The following is a 21,099-nucleotide window of genomic DNA, read 5'->3' on the forward strand; positions in this document are numbered from 1 at the left end:
TCTCTCACCAGCTTTAACTATAGCCACATGACATCATTCTGTGTCTGCCAACTTCACTGCCATTCTTTTACAGTCATAAAAGAATTGAAATGCTGGCTTCCTATCAATAAGTGACAGAAATGTAAATCTTCTCAGTGACAGCTGGCACTTCAGCATGCAAACAGATGAATTTCTCGACAACCTGTGAAGCTTTTCACACCCTCAAGTAATTGCGTAGTTCTTCACTGATTTCCTTCAAGGAGCATTCTTCCATCAAACAGACTTCGTCCATCTCACATGTTTGGAAATAGCAACTAATCCTTGAACATTTAAAAGGCATTCCAGATTCCAAAACCACCAAAGCAAACCATCACCTGATTTTGTTCTGCTTTCAATTCTCTGGTTATTCCTGACATGAGGAACAAATCACTAAGTAGAGGAATGACAAGTGATTCTTTTTGTAAGTATATAATTTTAAAAACCTGTTAAAATTGCTGACAGATTCTGACATAAGATATAAAAGATGAAATTCCAGGGCCTTTGCCACACTGAGCAGGAATCTGGATCAAGATCTAGAAGTCCTTGTATCTGATTCTTTGAGTCAGTGGACTGGACAGTATTCAGCTCTTTGCTGAATTTGCTGATTTGTTGGCAGAATCTCAGATGGTGATGAGAGGGTGTACAGGAGCGAGATACACCAGCTAGATGAGAGGTGTCACAGCAGCACCTCTACACTCAGAGTCAGTAAGACCAAAGAGATGATTACAGACTTCAGAAAGGGAAAGACAAGGGAACATAAACCAATCTTCTTAGAGGGGTCAGAAGTGGAGAGAGTGAGCAATTTCAAGTTCCTGAGTGTCAATATCTGTGCGGATCTAACCTGGTCCCAACATATCAACGCAGCTATATTTCATTAGAAGTTTGAGGAGATTTGATTTAGCACCTAAAACACAAGAAAATTTCTACAGATGTACCATGAAGAGCATTCTGACTGGCTGCAACACTGTCTGGTGTGGAGCAGCTACTGCACAGGATCAAAGTGAGCTGCAGAGAGTGGTAAAATTAGCTGCATCATGGGTTCTAGCCTCTGTAGCATCCAAGACATCTTCAAGGAGTGGTGCTCCAGAAGGGTGGTGTCCATTATTAAGGAGCCCCACCACCAAGGGCACACCTCATCCTCACTGTTACCATTAGATGGGAGATACAGAAGCCTGAAGACACACACTCAATGATTCAGGAACAAATTCTTCCCCTCTGCCATCTGATTTTAAATGGACATTGAACCCATGAACACTACCTCACTACTTTTATATTATTTGTTTTTGCACAACTTATTTTAATTTAACTATTCAATACACAAATACATAAACTTACTAAACTTACTAAAATTCAGTTTTTAAAATATATTATCAAGTATTGCATTGTTTTGTTGCCACGGAGTTGGCAAATTTCACGACATGTGCCAGTGATATTAAACCGGATTCTGATTCTGATTCATCTTCGAATCTGAATGAATACCCCATGGTTGACACCGATCTTCTCAAGACCTGTGTGGATGAGCGTGCGCCTTCAGGAACATACCAGACATATGCAAACTAAAAGCTATGGATGAACAAGGAGATTGCAGTCTCCTGAGAAGTAGGTCCATGGTGTTCAAGAACAGTGATCTAGAACTATGCAAGAAGAACAGGTATTACCTATGGAAGGCTATTTTAAGAGCAAAAACCCAATTCTGATTGAAGTTAGAGATGGAATCACATACCCATCAGCTCTGACAAGTTTACAGGCCATAGTTTTCTAAAAGGCAAGATGTAAGATCATGAATGGCTGTGATGCTTCACTCCCAGACAAGCTCAACACTTTTATGCAAACTTTGAAAGGGAGAATAAAACTATACCTGCGTGTATCCCTGCAGCATCTAGTGACAGTGTGATATCTTCTCGGAAGCTGATGTTAGGAAATCTTTCAAGAGCATGAACCATCACAGGGTGTCAGGCTCCGATGGTGTACCTGGTAGGGCACTAAAAACCTGATGGGAGTGTTCAAGGACATCTCCAATCTCTCACTGCTGCAGTTAGGCATTCCTACTGGCTTCAAAAAGGCAACAATCAACCCAGTGCCCAAGAAGAGCAGGGTGAGCTGCCTCAACAACTATCACTCAGTTGCACTAACTTCTACTGTGATGAAGTGCTTTGAGAGGATAGTCATCGTCAGAACCAACCCCTGCCTAAGCAAGGACGCAGTAGGTAAAGCAGATGCAATCTCAGTAGCTCTTCATTCCGCCTTCGGCTACCTGGGCGGCAGCAATACACACCGCACATCAGCTTTCTGTTTATTGGTTACAACTCAGCGTTCAACACCATCATTCCCTCAGTACTAATCAATAAGCTCCAAAATCTGGGCCTGTAAACCTCCCTCTGCAAATGGATCCTTGACTATCTCATCGGGAGACCACAGTCAGTGCCGTTCGGAAATAACATCTGCTCCTCGCTGACAATCAACACCAGCACACCTCAAGGAAGCGTGCTTAGTATGCTGCCCTAATCTTTCTACACTGATGACTGTGTGGCCAGAAACAGTTCAAACAGCATCTATAAATTTGCTTTCTACACAACTACTGCTGGCAGAATTTCAGGTAGTGATGACAAGGCGTACAGCAATGAGGTAGATCAGCTAATTGAGGGTGTTGCAAAAACAACCCTGCCCTCAGCATTGGTAAGGCCAAGGATTTGATTGTGGACTTCAGGATGGGGAACACATACCAGTCCTCACTGAGGGATCAGCAGTGGAAAGGATGAGCTGCATCAAGTTCCTGGGTGTCAATATTGTTGAAGATCTATCCTGGGTCCAGCATATTGATGCAAATACAAAGAAGGTACAACAGCAGCTATATTTCATTAAGAGGACATTTGAGATGTCACCAAATGACTCAGGCAAATTTCTACAGATGTACTGTAGAGTGCATTCTAACTGGTTGCATCGCTGTCTGGTGTGGGAGAGCCACTGCACAGGATTGGAAGAAGTTGCAGAAAATTGCAAACTCAGCCAGCTCCATCAGGCGCACTAGCCTCTCCAGCATCAGGGACGTCTTCAAAAGGAAATACCTCAAAAAGTGGCATCCGGCAATAAGGACCCTCATCACCCAGGACATGCCCCCTTCTCATTGTTACCATCAAAGAGAAAGTATAGAAACCCGAAGGAACAGCTTCAACACCTTCACCATCAGATTTTTGAATGGCCAATAAATCTATGTAAGATAGATATCTTATTGTAATCTATGGTTTTTTATTATGTACTGCACTGTACTTGTGACAGTAATATTAAACCTGATTCTGGGTTTGCAATTCTTTTATGCTTGGAGACCTTATACAGGGATAAATCAGGAATTTCTTGCATTATTATCTTCATTGGGACCTAGTATAATGCTGCAGGTTGGTACACTGAATAATAAGAGTCTCCTGAAAAATGAAGACCGGGCCTTGAAGATTTGTTTTTATTGAACAACACATACTCTCTTAGAAAAATATCTGACGATAGACATGTAGAACAAGACAGACGAAGAGTTGCCCGTGAAACAAATGGCAGCAGAAAAGGAGAGGCTTGCCGTTTCATTGCACTTTACACCCTATACTTAACACCTATTGAAATAAAGTCATTGTTGTAAAGTAGGAAATGTGACAGTCAACTTGCATACCACAAACTCCTACCATGTTACAAATGGACAAATAATTTGTTTCAGTACTGTAAATGGAAGTGTAGCTAATGTCAGGATAGTATGGACAAAACCAGAGTTCTTTTTCAAATATTGCTTCACAATCTTTGACAGCCATTTGTGAGAGCCCGTCAGAACCTGGTTTTAGAACACATTTTAGAGATCACAACTCCGACAATGCAGCGTTCCCTCAGTGTATACCAACAACTCACAGCCAGTGTAAGTGTTTAACCAGGGTAGTATGCATCAAGTAGTCAACATGATAAACAAAGGAAATGACGAGTCTGCAGACTTCTAAAGTTCTTCGGTTTATTGTCCATTTCAGCCTCCAAGAGATTGTATGAGAATGTATCAATGAGTAAGGTGTTGGTCAAACTAACATCTAATACCTTGAGAAATACAAAGTAGGGCACACAACTCCTTTGCTTTGATGTTTTAATATCTGCTTGTTTGGTTGTGATTATTTTAACTATTTGTCCCAGTTTCCCCATAAACAATGTCAGGTTTATTTGAGCTTTCTGACAGAATAGGTGCAAATACAATCTAGGGTATGCATCTGAACCTGTTAACTGCAATTGGGACTGTATTGAGGAAGAACCTCCTCATATTGCCTAATTAGAAATCTCCACTGTCCTAGATTTGGATTGGCTAATTTCTAGGATTATTGTGGTGTCTTCAGGAATTAAAGATAAATCTCCAAAATGCTGCTCCAAACAACACTAGTTAAAAAAAAAATCAGACTATCAGAAACCAAATTAAGCTTTTTTTAAATACTTCTTTAAAAACTGTATTACAACTGGTTAAAAACAAGATCTTTGATCGCCAATCAAATCTCAACCAAGCATGCTTCCTGCCTCCTTGGGGAGGCATGACCCTATGGGGTAGATGGTGGCTAAATGGAGAAATGTATTTATATGATGGCATTTCCACATGCTTGTCCAAGTGGAGCAACCCTAAACTGAGTCTGACCCCATGCCAGACCCAGGCTATGGTGACAAACTAAATCAGACAAAGTCTGCAGACTTTGCACATTCCAGAATCAGATCAAATCCTGACTCAGGAATCACACTGAAAATGTTTCTAATCAACACTAAGCTTGCTGTGTAATTCCATCCTCAATCTCCTTCAATAAATTAGCAGTTTAATTTGGGAAAATAATGATTCAGGTATGGTTAATCACGCTCAAGATATTTTCAATATAATTAAATTAATTCCTTTGATAGAACTAGTATTTTTAGAAATTATATAGAAAGAACGTCTTTTATTGGTACAATATAGGGAAGTTAAATCTGTCTAAAAGGCGGATGACAGTGCCAAGTTAATGATGCATCATTCAGCTGCTTACTGCTCTATCATCATTTCGCATCCAAATATCTCACCTGAGATTTTAGCTACAGAAGTGAGAGGAGCAGTTAATCTGAGCTTCCTGTTGTTGCAAATATTGAAACTTACAAAAAGTAACTCGAATGAGCAGAGCCTAGCCAATACGAGTGCCTTCCTTCCTTCCTCAGAGCAAAATATTTATAGAGTTAAGTAAAAAGATCTTACCAGAGAGCTATCAGATTCAAAGAGCTAATTTCTTCAGAATTCTGCAGGCTGGCATCCTGGTTATAGCCCTGTAATGGGCCTTGTGAAGTCAACTGGAAGATACTTCATCTGCAAGGCAGCTCTAACACAGGGGTTTCTGAGCCACCACTGCTGCGAGGGTCCCAAATGAGGTTCATTAGTGGAAACACCCGAGTTCAAGGAATCCGCACACACTTTATTCCTTGCTGTAGTCCAGGTATGTGCCATGTTAGCTCAACTCGCTATCACTGGGCATATGCGGCTCTCATTAATTTCAATACTCCTGGGTTTTGCCCCCTTGCAGTTCCCACTCCTCCTCCTCTTAAGTTGTCCCTCACTTTTAACTGACACGATATCCTTGCAAGCATGAGAGAAGAGCACACAAAGAGGCCATTTTCAGTGTTGATGGGGCACAGTTGTGGCAGAACAGAACAGAACAGAACAGCAACCCCCAGGTTTCTGCATGTTACTACTTTTGTGTCAACTCTGAAAGATACAGTCCAATTAATTCCACAGCAACTAATCAACACTGTTAACCTCATGATTAGCCTGACCACTGGTTGTTCTGCTTTAAAACTGCATGTCAGTAAGCTTTTATAAAGCAAGTTACAAATTCCCCTTCACTCCCCCACTATATTGACTGTTGTATTATGCTCACGTGGGGGATTTGAGGTGAAACAAAATCTTCATTATCCCAGAGAGGAGACTGCTCCCTGTAATTCTTTATTATCCAGACCTCATAGAAACTGGGCTGAATTTAATCTGTCTTCACAAATCCCTCACTCAACATTCAATGCAGCTCTGGTGATTAAAAATAATCAAGAGAAGTTCATCAAGATTTGGTGTGGTTTTGATCCTTCTGGATCAAGATCAAGCTGGCTATTAGTAATCAAGCTGCAAACATTTGAATCAGCCCACTAATCTGGCATGCTTTATTAAGTATGTGAGGATTTTAGGGTACAATCTTTCACCATTTTAAGTGAATGATACTGGTGCTATTCTTAGGGCATGTATAAATGAAAGTCTCTTGAGTAAAGTGATTCAGTTTTTTTTAACTTGCAGGATAGAAAAATGGGTTGAGTTCTGTGGGAACCTTATAGAAAAATATCACAAATGTGTAAATCAATAAAATTCCACAAAATCTGCAGTAAATTAGAACCCAGAAAGCCGCTGCCTGTAATAATCTGCAATAATACAAGTGAATGTCTCTCTTCCCTCATCATATGTAGCAAACTCACCAGAGGCTTGGTTTCAATAACACATCTAGAGTCATAGAAAACCACAGCACAGAATCAGGCCCTTCAGCCCATCTAGTCCATGCTGAACCATTTAAACTGTCTAATCCCATCGACCTGCACTGGAACCATACTCTCCATATCCCACTATCCATGTAATTATCCAAACTTCCCTTAAACATTGAATTTGAAATCACTTTCTCCACTTGTGCTGGCAGCTCATTCCACACTCTCACCACCCTCTGAGTGAAGAGCTTTACCCTCATGTTCCCCTTAAAATTTTCACTTTTCACCCTTAACCTATGACCTCTAGTTGTAGTCTCACACAACCTTGGTGGAAAAAGTCTGTTTGCATTTACCCTATCTATATCCCTCATAATTTGTATACCTCCATCAAATCTTCCCTTATTCTTCTATGTTCTACGGAACGAAGTTCCATCCTATTCAATCGGTCCTTATAACCCAGGTCCTCCAGTCCCAGCAACATCCTTGTAAATTTTCTCTGTATTCTTTTAAATTTATTTACATTTTTTCCTGTAGAAGGGTGACCAAAACTACACACAATACTTCAAGTTAGGCCTCACCAACCAACATCTTATACTTCAACATAACATCCCAACCCCTGAACTCAATACGTTAGTCTATGAAGGCCAACTTGCTAAATGTATCTTTACAACTGTCTACCTGTGACACCACTTTCAATGCATTATGGAACTACATACCTATATCCCTCAGTTCTGTCACACTCCTCAGTTTCGTCCTGCTCACAGTGAAAGACCTGCCCTGTCTGGTGCTCCCAAAGTGCAGCATTTCACACTTGGCTGCATTAAATTCCATTTGCAATTTTTCAGCCCATTTTTTCAGCTGATCCAGATCCTGCAGCAAGCTTTGATAGTATTCCTCACTGTCCACTACACACCCAATCTTGATGTCATCCACAAATTTGCTGATCCAGTTAACCACATTATCATCTAGATCATTGATATAGATGACAAACAACAAAGGACCCAGCACCGATCTCTGCAGCACTCCACTAGTCACAGGCCTCCAGTTAAAGAGGCAACCATCTACTACTTCTCTCACACTTCTCCCGCAATGCCAGTGTCTAATCCAGTTTATTACTTCATCTTGAATGTCAAGCAACTGAACCTTCTTGACCAACCTTCCATGAGGAACCTTGTCAAGTATCTTGCTGAAGTCTATGTAGACAATTTCCACTGCCTTGCAATAATCAACTTTCTTAGTAACTTCCTCAAAAAACTCTGTAAGATTGATTGGACAGGATTGTTCATGCACAAAGCGATCCTGATTATCAATAATCAGTTAGTTCCTGTCTATCCAAATACTCAAATATTCGGTAACAGAATAAATTCCATTAACTTTCCCACTCCTGATGTCAAGCTCACTGGTCTATTCTTAGAGGTTTGCTTAAACAGCAGGACAACATTAATTATCCGCCAAACCTCGCGTACCTCACCTGTCACTAAGGATGACTTGAATATCTCTGCTGCAGCCCCTGCAATTTCTGCACTTGCCTCCCACTAGGTCCAAGGGAACACCTTGTCAGTCAGACCCTGGGGATTTGTCCACCCTAATTTTCTCAAGACAGCATACACCTCTTCCTCTGTAATCTGTATAGATTCTGTGTCCATCTCCTGAGTAAGTACAGATGCAAACAATCTATTTAAGATCAGCCCCCATATCTTTTGACTCCACACATAGGTTACCATTCTGATCTTTCACAGAACCAATTTTGTCCCTTGCAATCCTTTTGTACTTAACATATCTGTAGAATCCCTTAGGATTCTCCCTCACCTTGTTTGCTTGACAACCTCATGCCTTCTTTTAGCCCTCCTGACTTCTTTCTTAAGTGTTCTCTTGCATTTCTTATACTCCCGACACTAGGAGGATATGTTATCACCAATCCGCACAGATTGTGGTCTTCCGGTTAGGAAGCCGCGAGATGCCAGGCAGGAGAATTGAATGTGAAAGGGGTTAAATAACCAGAGCAGAGTACCCCTGTGGCCATCCTCCTCAACAACACTATTGGGGGACATGACCTAGCAGAGGAAGGTCACAGAGGTAAGGTCTCTGGCATCGAGTCTGGCTTTGTGGCTCAGAAGGGAAGTGGGGAGAAGAGGCGAGCTATAGTGATAAGGGATTTGTTTGTCAAATGTGAACAGGTAAATTTCCTTAATTAGTACATAGAAGTCCCAATGAGAGAGTGCAATACTTGATCTCCTATTAGTGAATGAGACAGGGCAGGTGACAGAATTTTGAGAGAGGCGATAAAGGGTCAGAAGGTGTAGAATCATTGTGGGTAGATCTAAGAAACTGCAAGGGTAAAAAGAACCCTAATGGGAGTTTAATACAGACCTCCAAATGTAGCAAAGATGTGCTCTACAAATTACAACAGGTAGATAATCTCGTAGTGCAGTTAGACGTTGGCAGGCACGATGTTGTAGCCATGACTGGGTCATGGCTAAATCAAGGTCGTAGCTGGGAGCTTTCCATCCAAGGATACACAGCCAAGTAGACTGATGGGCTGGGGTGGCTCTTTTGGAAAAGAAAATTCCTTAGGAAGAGGTGATAAGGGATCAGAAGTTGTTGAATCCTTGAGAGTAGAGTTAAGAAACTGCAAGGGTTAAAAGATCCTGATGGGAGTTATCTATAGGCGTCTGAACAGTAAACCAGGTTATGGGATATAAATCATAATGGAAGATGGAAAATATATGTAATAAGGGCAATGTTATGATAGTCATGGCAGATTCCAATATGCAGGTAGATTGAGAAAATAAGGTTAGTGCTGGATCCCAAGAGAAGGAACTTGTAGAATGGTTATGAAATGGCTTTTTAGAGAAGCTTGTGATTGAACCTACTTGGGGAAAGGCAATTTTGGATTAGCTGTTGTGTATTGCACCAGTTTTGATTAGGGAGCTTAATGTAAAGGAACCCTTAAGATTCAGCGAACATAGTACGATAGAATTCACCCTGCGGTTCAAAAGGGAGAAGATAAAGTCAGATGTATCAGTATCACAATGGAATTATAGAGGCATGAGAGATGATTGAAAGGGGACACTGGCAGGGATGATGGCAGAATAGCATTGGCTGGAGTTTCTGATGGCAATTTGGAAGGTGAAGGATAAATAGATCCCAAAGATGAAAATGTATTCTAAAAGGAAGAAAGGTAACCACATTTGACAAGAGAAGTCAAAGACAACATAAAAACAAAAGACAGGGCATATAATAGAGCAAGAATTAGTAAGAAGTTAGAGGATTGGGAACCTTTTAATAACCAACAGAAGGCAGCTAAAATGCCTTAAGGAGAAAAAAAAGATGAGATATGAAGGTAAGCTAGCCAATAAAATATATACCAAAAGATTTTTTTCAGAAATATAGCGTATAAGAGAGGCAAGAGTTGATATTCGAGTGCTGAAAAATAATGCTGGAGAGGTAGTAATGGGGCTCAAAGAAATAGCAGACAGACTCAAGTATTTTCCATCAGCCTTCACTGTGGATGACTCTACCAGTATACCAAAAATTCAAGGGTGTCAGGTGGCAGAAGTGAGTGTAGTAGCTATTGCCAACTCCTTGTTTGGGAAGCTGAAAGTTCTGTAGGTAGGTGGACCAGATGGACTAGTCACATGGACCAGGTGGACTACAACCCAGGGTTCTGAAAGAGGAAGCTGAAGAGACTGTGGAGGCATTAGTAATGATCAGCACAGTAATCGGGTGGCACAGTAGTGTAGTGGTTAGCACAACACTTTACAGTACCTGCGACCTGGGTTCAATTCCTGCTGTAGCCTGTAAGCAGTTTGTACTTTCTCCCAATGACCATGTGGATTTCCTCCAGGTGCTCCAGTTTCCACCCACAGTCCAAACACATACAGATTAGATTAGATCAGCAGATTAATTGGTCATTGTAAATTCTCCCATGATTAGGCTAGGGTTATGTCAGAGGTTGCTGGGTGATGTAGCTCGAAGCACTAAGAGGGCCTATTCTACACTGTATGTCAATAAATAAATTAATTAATATCTTTCAAAAATCATTAGGTTCTGGAATGGTTCTGGAGGACTGGAAAACTGCAAATATTACTCCATCCTTTCAGAAGGGAGGGAAGCAGAAAAAAGGAAGTTATAGGCCAATTAACCTGACTTCAGTGGATGGGAAGTTGTTGGAGTCCATTATTAAAGATGAGGTTTCGGGGTACTTGGAGGCTCATGATAAAATAGGCCAAAATCAACATGGTTTACTTAAGGGGAAAACCTGCCAGACAAATCTGTTAGAATTCCTTCAGAAAATAACAGGCAGGATAGACAAAGGAGAGTCAGTAAACGTTGTTTACTTGGATTTTCAGGTTATTGACAAGGCAGAGGGGAAAAAAGGGGTTTATTATCATTGGCCTCCAGTGACTAGTGATGTTTCACAGTGGTCAGTACTGAGATTCCATCTTTTCACATTATCTGTCAACGATTTGGATGACAGAATTGATGGTTTTTGTGGCCAAGTTTACAGACAATACAAAGATAGTTGGAGGGGCAGGCAGTGTTGAGGAAGCTGGGAGTCGGCAGAAGGATTTAGACAGATTGGGATTTAGGCAAAGAAGTGGCTAATGGAGTGTATGGAAAAGCACTTTGGTAGAAAGAATAAAGGTATAGACTATTTTTTAAACATGGATAAAATTCAAAGGACTTGGAGTCCTTGTGCAGAATTTCCTGAAGGCTAACTTGTAGGTTAAGTTGGTGATCGGAAAGCAAAGGCAATGTTTGCACTCATTTTGAGAGAACTAGACTATAAGAGTAAGGAAGTAATGCCAAGGCTTTATAAGGTATTGATCAGACCACTCTTGAAGTATTGTGAGTAATTTTGGGCCCCTTATCTAAGAAAAGATTTGCTGGCATTGGAGAGGGTCCAGAGGAGGTTCATGAGAATAATTCTGTAAATGTAATTGTTAATTTATGAAGAGCGTTTGATGACTCTGGCCCTGTTCTCGCTGGAGTTTAGAAGAAAGAGGGGGGATCTAATTGAAACCTACCAAATATTGAAAGGCCTATTATAGATCGAGAGGATATGGAGAGGAAATTTCCTATAGATGTTGAGTCTAGGACCAGAATAAAGGGGTGTCCATATAGAACAGAGATGAGGAGGCATTTCTTTAGGCAGAGCGTAGGAAATCTGTGGAATTCATTGCCATATGGGGCTGTGAAGCAAATCATTGAGTATACTTAAAGCAGAGTTTTTATAGGTTCTTGATTAGTCAGGGTGTGAAAGATTATGGGGGAAGCCAGGAGAATGGGATTGAGAGGGATAATATATCAGCCATGATGGAATGCCGGAGCAGACTAAAGCCAAGCAACAAAATTCTGCTCCTATGTCATATGGTCTTATAAGGAGGTACAGGTGAAAATGCAAGAGGTAATTTCATTTGCCCACCACCTTTCTTATCCTTATAACCATGTCAACATACATTAGTGTACAGAATGTTGACATGGTTATAATGATAAGAAAGGCCAGGGGCTATTGAAAAATACAGTCTATATTTCATCATATGGCAGAATATTTGCATTAAGTCACCAATGTTGCATGTCTGAATCATATGGACAATGTTTCCAGTCTAAATGATCACAGCCTTGAACACCTATGTCTCATATTCAGTAACATCAGACATTTCATAGTGTATACCTCTCTAATGCACCTTTCACAAGAAAAATTTCATTGCGTTCCACATAGAGAATCAGCTCCTTCAGTGGCTTGCCCATCTGAACCTACAGAGAATGCAATGACCTTCCTGAAGTGCAAAAGGCATTGATTAATTAGCAGAGTAAGATCACACAGGAAATGATTGCTTCTCTAAACATGCTCATTTTAAATCATCATTTCTATACCATCTTTCATCTCCTTTTAGTTTGCCTCAAAACTACTGGTGAGTTCACTGCTAATGATGGGGCAGATGCTTTGTATTGTGGTAAGTGCACCAACTGAAACCTTACACAGCAAGGTCTTATAAAAGACAACACAGTAATGATCAAACAACCTGCTTTATTAATATTGATTGAGCTATGAACATTGGCCATGACACCACAGACAACTCCCCTACTCTTCAATATAGTGCAATGGTCTCTGTGTTCACCTGAGGGAGCAAATGTGAATCAGAATCAGGTTTAATATCATTGGCATATGTCATGAGATTTGTTGCTTTGTGGCAGAAATATATTGTAATACATAATAATATAAATAATATATAATATAAATATATAAAAATTAAAATAAATACTACATAATAAAATCAAGTTTAATTAAATAAGTTGAGCACAAAGAAAAAAATGTAAAGAAGACACATCCTGGGGGATGAGGGTCCTTATGATGAATGAGGAATTTCTCCTTGAAAACGTCCTGCATGCTGGGGTGCCTAGTGCCCATGATGGAGATGACTGATTTCACAACTTTCTGCAGTTTTTTCTTGATCCTGTGCATTGTCCCTCCACACCAGACGGTGATGCAAACAGTTAGAATGCTCTCCATGGTACATCGATAGAAATATGCTAGTGCCTTTGGTGACATGCCATTTCTCCTCAAACTCCCAATGAAGTATATCACTGAAATGTCTTCTTTGTAATCGCATCAATATGTCGGGCCCAGGATAGGTCCTCAGAAATGTTGACACGCAGGAACTTGAAACTGCTCACTCTCTCCACTGCTGATCCATCAATGAGGACTGGTGCACATACCTTCAACTTCTGCTTTCTGAAGTCTACAACCAGTTCCTTGGTCTTACTGAAGTTGAGTGCAAGGTTGTTGCTCCAAACCCACTCAAATAGCAGATCTATGTCACTCCTGTCTACCTCCTCGTCACTATCAGCATTTCTTCCACCGATGGTTGGGTCATCGGCAGATGGCGTTTGAGTTGTGCCTATTCACACTGTCTTTGATGTAGAGAGAGTAGAGCAGTGACTAAGCTCGCACCGTTGAGGTGTGTCAGTGTAATTTGTCAGTGAGATGTTATTTCCGATCCGCACAGATGGAGGTCACCCAATGAGAAAGTTGCACAGGGAGATATCGAGGCCCAGGTTTTAGAGTTTGTTGATTAGATTTAAGTATATGATTGTTTTGAACACTGAGCTGTACTCAATAAACAGCAGCACAATGAACAGGTGTCACTATTGTCCAGGTGATCTAAGGCTGAGCGGAGAGCCAGTGAGGTTGCATTTGCTGTAGACCTATTGTGACTGTAGGCAAATTGTAGCCAGTCTAAGTCCTTGCCGGATCTTCTGGAAATGTTATTGGTTAAAATCTATGAACTACATTGCTATTCCACAACCTACTGTCTCAGGTGCAAGAGAATCCACAGCTCATACTTCCTTGAGTCATATAAAAATGTCAGAAATGTTTATTTTCAGCACCGAATGTCCATGTCATTTTCCTTGTAAAGCATCCATAGCTCACTGTCAGAAGAAATGTTTCTGACCCTAGCTGGCAGATATTTTTATAAGTAATCATGTTATTTTCCTTTAAGAAATTTAATATAATATTGGAACACAGCTGGCAGATCTATTTTCAGAGTTTCCTCAGAGCTAGTGATGAACTTAATTGAAGTGATTCTTATGTCATCGCAGACTTGCACCGGCTGCCTTTGGTTAAGAATAAAATGTGGAGACAGCACTAAGCATCATTCCCTCTACGTCATCTCACATTGCCCATCACTGCTAATGATAAGGCACATATGGTTTTGCCTTAACAGCTACTTCGCTCCATTCCAAGGATTTGCATTCAATGCATAAATTAATAGTTCAGTACTACATTTACTTTCAGACTACTCAAAAAGGAACAGCTGGCCTGCAATTGCACAAATTAATTTAATTACTCAAGATTGTCTGCAATTCTAAAAATACACACACTTATCTGATCTTAACCAACAAAAATGAATGTTAGATCTACCAGATTCAAGAACACTTACTAATCATCAACATTTGCAGTGCTTTGTTTAAAGAGCAGAATGAAAGATACCAAATATAACCATAGGTAGATTACTGTTCTAGAAGTATGGAGCTTACCCTCACTCACAGTATGTGTTTGTACTATCATGTCGTTCTGAGTTATTCTCACACGATCTGTTACAATAGTAGCTATAGCTTAACTTACAGAAAATGCATTCAGTTCCATAGGAGAGTCAATTGTTATATCTGTCACAGTTAGTTACTCCTTCATTAAGAAGGTGCATCATATCATTTGACTGTTGAAACTTCATACAAAACTTTCATATCTAACCCGTAACTGAGGTTTTTGATAGTAAGAGTGTTTAGAGTGCCTTGGGAAAAGTTGAAAATGCATGTTGGATTCTGGCCATTTTACTGGATATCAGCCATCTGTCAGCCTGCTTAACTTTCCTCTTGCCTTCAAACACTGATGTAAAGATGGAAAAGAAAACCGACAGAATGTTAACCTCAGGATCTCAAAGACTAAATAAAAGATCAGGTATTTTATCTTCACACGAGTTATTTCATATCTTACTGTTATTCAACTACACATTCTGGCTTTAAGAGTAATCTGTGACACAAGCATATTATTGTACCAATTCATTTTTATTCCTTCACACAATGTAGAATTCATTGGCTATCGGTTGTTTAAAATTGCCCTTCTTTGATGTTGTTAATCTTTCATTAATGTAAAAATATGCTGCTGGCTCATCCACAGGCATGTCAGGTTATAAATTTAGAATTTATAAACATATTTTGCATTTTTTAAGCTTCAGTAGGGATCAAATATTGCTTGCTGAGTGGCGGATAGATCTTTTTCTCCATCTCACTGGCTGGGGTGAGAACCCACAAACCATCCACTACGGTTTCAAGCTGGCATTGTTCATGCAGGTGCTCAGTGAGTGAGTGATATCCAGAAACAGCATTTATCACAGTGGACTTCAGATACTGACCCATTCCTTTTCTAGACAACTGCAACTGAACTGAAACTGTCTTTCTACTTTACTGGTTGTCATATCATGGGAGCATAAGAACTCGAGGAAGCTTTTCAATCCCTTGACTTTGTTTTGCAGTTCAATTAAATCATACTTCATCTGTGTACTAACTCAGTTGACTATGTTATCTCCACATACCTTAATTCATTTGGCTAGTAAAATTGTCTGAGATTTAAAATACTTAATGGAGCAAGCAATTACTGCTTTCTGTGGTGTAACAGACTGTTCCATAATATCCCTCCCAAAAACCCTGACTCCGATTGTCCTAGACTCAATTCAAACAGAAATCAGCCTATTAGTTCTTTTCAGAATTGTAGTATCTCTCTCTACCCCTCCCTTCCTCCCTCCCTTCAGTATTTGAAGCACATAGTCATTAACATAATCGCTTTTTATAAACTAATCTTTGGCACTTCAATAATTTTCTTGTTGAATCTGGCTACCTTTCTTCCAAGATCACTATAATACTCTAAAATACTGAATCCCCAAAGTAAACAGAAATACTCAGTTCTACAATTGTGGAAAACACACATCAGCTCCCTTACATTACAGCAAAATGAATTGAATTTCAACTTCCTACTCCTTTCTGTATGATAGAAAATCAAACAAAGATTAAATTTGTATCATCATCCATTCCTCGAAACTCTGGAATAGATTTGCTGAAACAGATAATGATGTTTAAATGATGCATGTCTTTATTAATCCACTAATGTTCCAACAAGCTGTCATGAAGAGAGAGGTACCCATAAATTCCAAATTGCTATAAGCCGTAGATCAATTTGTGGTGCCAAGCCATTATTTTTGCATAAATTGTAAGAGTCTGTGACTTAGACAGCATTACTCGACTTGTGCTTTAATTGCCTATTAAACTAGCCATAGAATGTAAATCTAGTAATTAATGATGTACAAACAGTATATACTTGTTAATTCAGTCCAACTCTCTGAACTACAATGATTTTATATTCTTGATCCTTTTAACTATAATTATAAATGTGTCAAATTTGAACTTTTTTATTTTCCTTGTGTTCTTTTCATTTCTTTTTCATCTGCATTGAAATTCTCAGTGAGTGCACGTACTCCAAATAAACTTCACTCTCTATCCTTATTGGCGTTTGCACAGTTTGTTGTTTATTGATCCTGTTTACAGTTACTGTTCTATAGCTTAGTGCGCCTGGAGGAAAAAGAATCTCAGGATTGTATGTGGTTTCATGTATGCACTCCAAGAATAAATTTTACTTTGAACGTTGTTTAATTCTCAGACCTTTAACCACATTAGTTAAGAGTGTTGGTCCCATTATTTGCTAAGCTGCCAGATATCTCATTGCTCATGCTGCGCCAATGCTTCCTAGCATTTCCAGCAGCTCTGTGGCCAAAATATTTCTTATTAAAGACAGACATCTGATGACAAGCAGCATAAATGAGGCTCATCACAAGAGACCTCTCTGTACTTTAATGCAAGGTGACTCACAGGTAAGTCAGATGAGTATGGATCACACATGGAAATATGATGTTGTCATGGAGCTGTAGTTGATGGCAGGGCAGAACTAGCAGGGGTATAAAAGATTTAGATGCCACAGAAAGGACTGCAAAAGAAAATTGTGAGTTGCACAATTGATTGGGGAGAACCTAACGGCAGTACTTAGAACCTGTGAATATGAGAGGGTTGACCACATCAGTGGGATCATGCTATCAGCATCCAAGTAGTCAGTGGGATGTAAAGTTACAAATGTGTAAGCAAGTAGCTGTAAGGTGTCAGAGCAATAGGTTTACAATAGAAGGCATTTGATCTCTACCAATATTACTGGAATAGCTTAGTACAGATGACTTCTGTGCAACAGAGAGTAGCATTCTCAAAATGCTAGAGGAACTCAGCAGGTCAGGCAGCATCTATGGCCGAGTCCTGATGAAGGGTCTTGGCACAAAACATCGACTCTTCATTCCTCTCCATAGATGTCGCCTGACCTGCTGAGTTCCCCTAGCATTTTATATGTGTTACTCTGGATTTCCAACATCTCCATAATCTCTTGTATTTAGATGCAATGGAATTAATTATGAGTTTTTGAGTCTATATGTAGGGAGTCCAACTATAGACAGGGCATTACTTAATCTTATTCTCGGAAATGAAACTGAGCAGATGTAGGAAGTGTCAGTGGAGAACATTTTGGGAACAACAATCTGTGGATGTCAGCGTAGTTTAGGAAATGGATTAAGTTGGTTTTCAAGAGCTTGAAATAGGGAAGGCTGATTTCAATATATAAGGGAGGACTTTGTAAAACAAGATTGGAAGCAGATACTTGCTGGTAAAAGAGAATTCATAAGAGTTCAAGGCAACAATGTTCAGTAGGGGCAAAAAGGCAGCAAGGAAAAGATGAAGGAACCAGGGATGACAAAGAATATTGAAGATTTGATTAGAAAAAAGTTAACATTTGACAGTTTAGGCAACTGGGATCAAGGGAATCTCTTGAGAAATATAGAGTGTGTAAGAGAGAAGGAAGAAGTTAGGAGGGAAAAGGGGCCAAGAATTATCCTTGGCAAGTTAAGAATTCTATAAGAATATCAGGAGAAGAGATAGCCAAGGAAAGAGTGAATCCCCTCAGTGGCCAAAGGGATAATCAGAGGATGGGGTAAGGTCCTAAATTAATATTTCTCATTGGTACTTAAAATGGAGAAGGACATGGAAGATGAAGGAGAGGTATCTGGATAATCAGGGAGGAGATTGTGAATAATCTGGAGCAGAGTAGTATTAAGGAGGAGGAGGTGTTAAATGTTATTGGACATACAAGAGTTGATAAATCACTAGATCTGGATGAGTTACTTATTTATTGAGATACAGGTCGGAATGGTCCTTTCCAGCCCTTTCAGCCATGCCTCCCCGCAATCCCCTGACCTACTATGAGCCTCATCAAGGAACAATTTACAATAGCCAATTAACCTACCAGCTAGCACATCTTTAGTAGGTTACGGACAAAATGCCCAAGGTCCCAGGGAGAACGTACAAACTCCTTACAGGCACTAGTGGGAAAACCTGGGTTGCCTGTACTGTAAAGATTTGCGCTAACCACTGCACTACCGTGCCGGCCCAGCTCTATCCTAGGTTGCTATGGGAAGCCAGGGAGGAGATAATTGGGGCCCTGATGTAGATTTTTGTATCTTTATTAGCCACAGATATGGTGCCGGAGGATTGGAAAATAGTTAACGTTCCTTCATCTAGGATGGATGCTGCTTGCTAAAGTTAAAATGCAGATTACCCTCAATCCGACAGAACGATTGTGTTCCCTTTTGCACCCATGCTGGCGATGTCTGCCATAAATGAGTATTGTTATTGACAGCAGGGTGGAATTTACAGTAATCGTCTAATTCATCAACTAAGATTGTATTCTAATGATCACATTTACTGCCCTTGTCCAAAGATGAAGTATTGATTTTTTTTGAAAATATGGAATAGTGGAATTTTTAATACCAATTCATACAATAAATTTAATTTACTTTGTGAAACAACAAAGGATTTAGTTCTCTGGCAAAAATTAAGTCCTTACCTCTTCAACAAGCTGAAGCATGCGTCGGGTGCTTTCCAGTGACTGTGAAAGAAAAGAAATGAGGGAAAATAAGTAAACCAGGATTAGAGCCATAGAGTCATAAAGTATATGGGCCATTTGGCCCATCGAGTCCATGCCAAAACTATTTAAACTGCCTACTCCAATCGACCTGCACTGAGACTGCAGCCCTCCATACCTCTACTATCTATGAGCATATCGAAACTTCTCTTAAACTTTGAAATTGAGCATTCATGCACCACTTGTGTGCGCAGTTCATTCCACACACTCACCACCCTCTGAGTGAAGAAGTTTCCCTTCATGTTTCCTTTAAACTTCTCACCTTTCACCCTTAACCCATGACCTCTGGTTGTAGTCTCACTCAACCTCAGTGGAAAAAGTCTGCTTGCATTTACCCTATCCATAGCCCTCATAATGTTGTATACAATTCAATTCACTTTATTTTCTGTGAGGAATTTCAGTTGTGTTGTGGTAAGGACAACATCAGAGAACTTCAGATAAACAACACCACACTACACACAGTTAAACGCAATATAAAATACTCACAATAGATAATAAGTACTAAAAATAATGCATTTAATGCAACAAAGGCACATAATAAAACTGTGTTTTTACTGTCAGAGGTGCTAGTGCACTATATATTCAAAATTGGGTGTTGAGGTGAATGGAGGAAGGCACAAAGCTGGATAAGGCTCTCATGGAGCTGATGGGCAGGAACCTGTGTCAGCATCCCAATGGCATGAGATTGTAGTGTGTGTGCAATCTCCTCTACTATTTGTTGAGCCCTCTTTATTGTCCATCTCTTATGGATGCCGCTGAATGATTCTTGTTCCTGGCCAATGATTTTACTACTTATTCTGACAGTTCTGTTGAGTGGGCTGAGGTTGATGGTGCTCATTGCTCCGAACCGTTGTAGATTCATATTGTTTCAATGAAGCATCTATGAAATGCCTGGAGAATCGATGGCTAGACCCGAAGTTTCCGCATCTTTCTAAGGAAGTTGGCACCTCTGTCAAATCTCTTCTCAACCTTCTACATTCCAAGGAATCCTAATCCTAACCTATTCAACTAGTAATTATGACTTAATAGTTTAGTCATCCCCCAAAACATAAACATGAATAGAATCATAGATTTATAGAGCTAAACAGGGACCATACATCCAATATTCTTACGCCAACTTTCTGAAAGAACTACCTGGACTTCCTCTTGAGCCCTGTCCCTATTGCATTGCACAGTTCTTCCCTTCAAGCATTATTTAAATTCTAGTCCATAACTTTCTATAGTGAAACAGCTATAAGCTGCAGTTTTCAACCTAATAATAAATAGTGTTGTAATTAGTCACTGTTCATTAAAATATAGCTATTTTCATTTTGCCACTTGTCAGTCAAACAAACAACATGACTTAGAGGCATTGATAATGGATCAATGTGGTATAGCTATCTACATACTGAAAATTGTTAACAACAAGGAGCTGTCCAGAAAAGGTGAAAGTGCTGTCATTTTTAAATGAAACCTGAGTTTTGTTAAGGTCTCTTAAGCTTAAAACAGCATTCTAGATCAACAGTATATAATGCATTCATTCCACAGTGATGCAGTTTAATGTTATCAAGAAGGGGAATCTGTAGTCAGAGGCTGTCCTTCAACTACATTTACAGTACTTCCTATTCTTTGCAATATCTCTCGTAGAGACAATCCCAGCCCAAGATTGGTCTCAATACAATCAGGAAAATTCTTGGATGGATGCTGTGAACATGTGGATGGATTCTTGTCCCTACAGGTGTTCTGCATATACTCACAGAAAAACTAAGTATGACACTTTTGTTAGGAGGCAAAATCACTCTGAGTGACTTTCTGTGTTGCCCTTAAAGCATTCATTTAGTTTATTATATTTTTGCTTTAGTAATTCGTTTGTAATTGTTTTCTAGTTAAAGTTAAGGTTGTTGAAAGTAAATTCGTTGTCTGTGATATATCGCGGCATGCGTTGACGTCACATTCGGTTTCGCTGCTTCCTGTGGGATAATACCAGTTTGGAGAAACGGGAAGGAGGGGGCACATCTCTGCACTAGATGGGCAGAGAGAGAGAAAAA

At 39.8% G+C, this 21,099-nt stretch overlaps 1 protein-coding gene across 2 annotated transcripts in view; it reads right to left on the minus strand.

The window, feature by feature from the left end:
• The window catches only part of LOC132403017 (synaptosomal-associated protein 25), a 69,764-nt gene that overhangs the window by 33,597 nt on the left and 15,068 nt on the right, over positions 1-21,099 (minus strand). For both annotated transcript variants that reach the window (XM_059986222.1, XM_059986221.1), the window contains exon 3: positions 18,995-19,036. In XM_059986222.1, coding sequence (XP_059842205.1) covers positions 18,995-19,036 — 42 coding nt within the window. The remainder of the gene's footprint in view (positions 1-18,994; positions 19,037-21,099) is intronic.

Source organism: Hypanus sabinus, chromosome 12, assembly GCF_030144855.1.
Source record: "Hypanus sabinus isolate sHypSab1 chromosome 12, sHypSab1.hap1, whole genome shotgun sequence".
Classification (NCBI taxonomy): domain Eukaryota; kingdom Metazoa; phylum Chordata; class Chondrichthyes; order Myliobatiformes; family Dasyatidae; genus Hypanus; species Hypanus sabinus.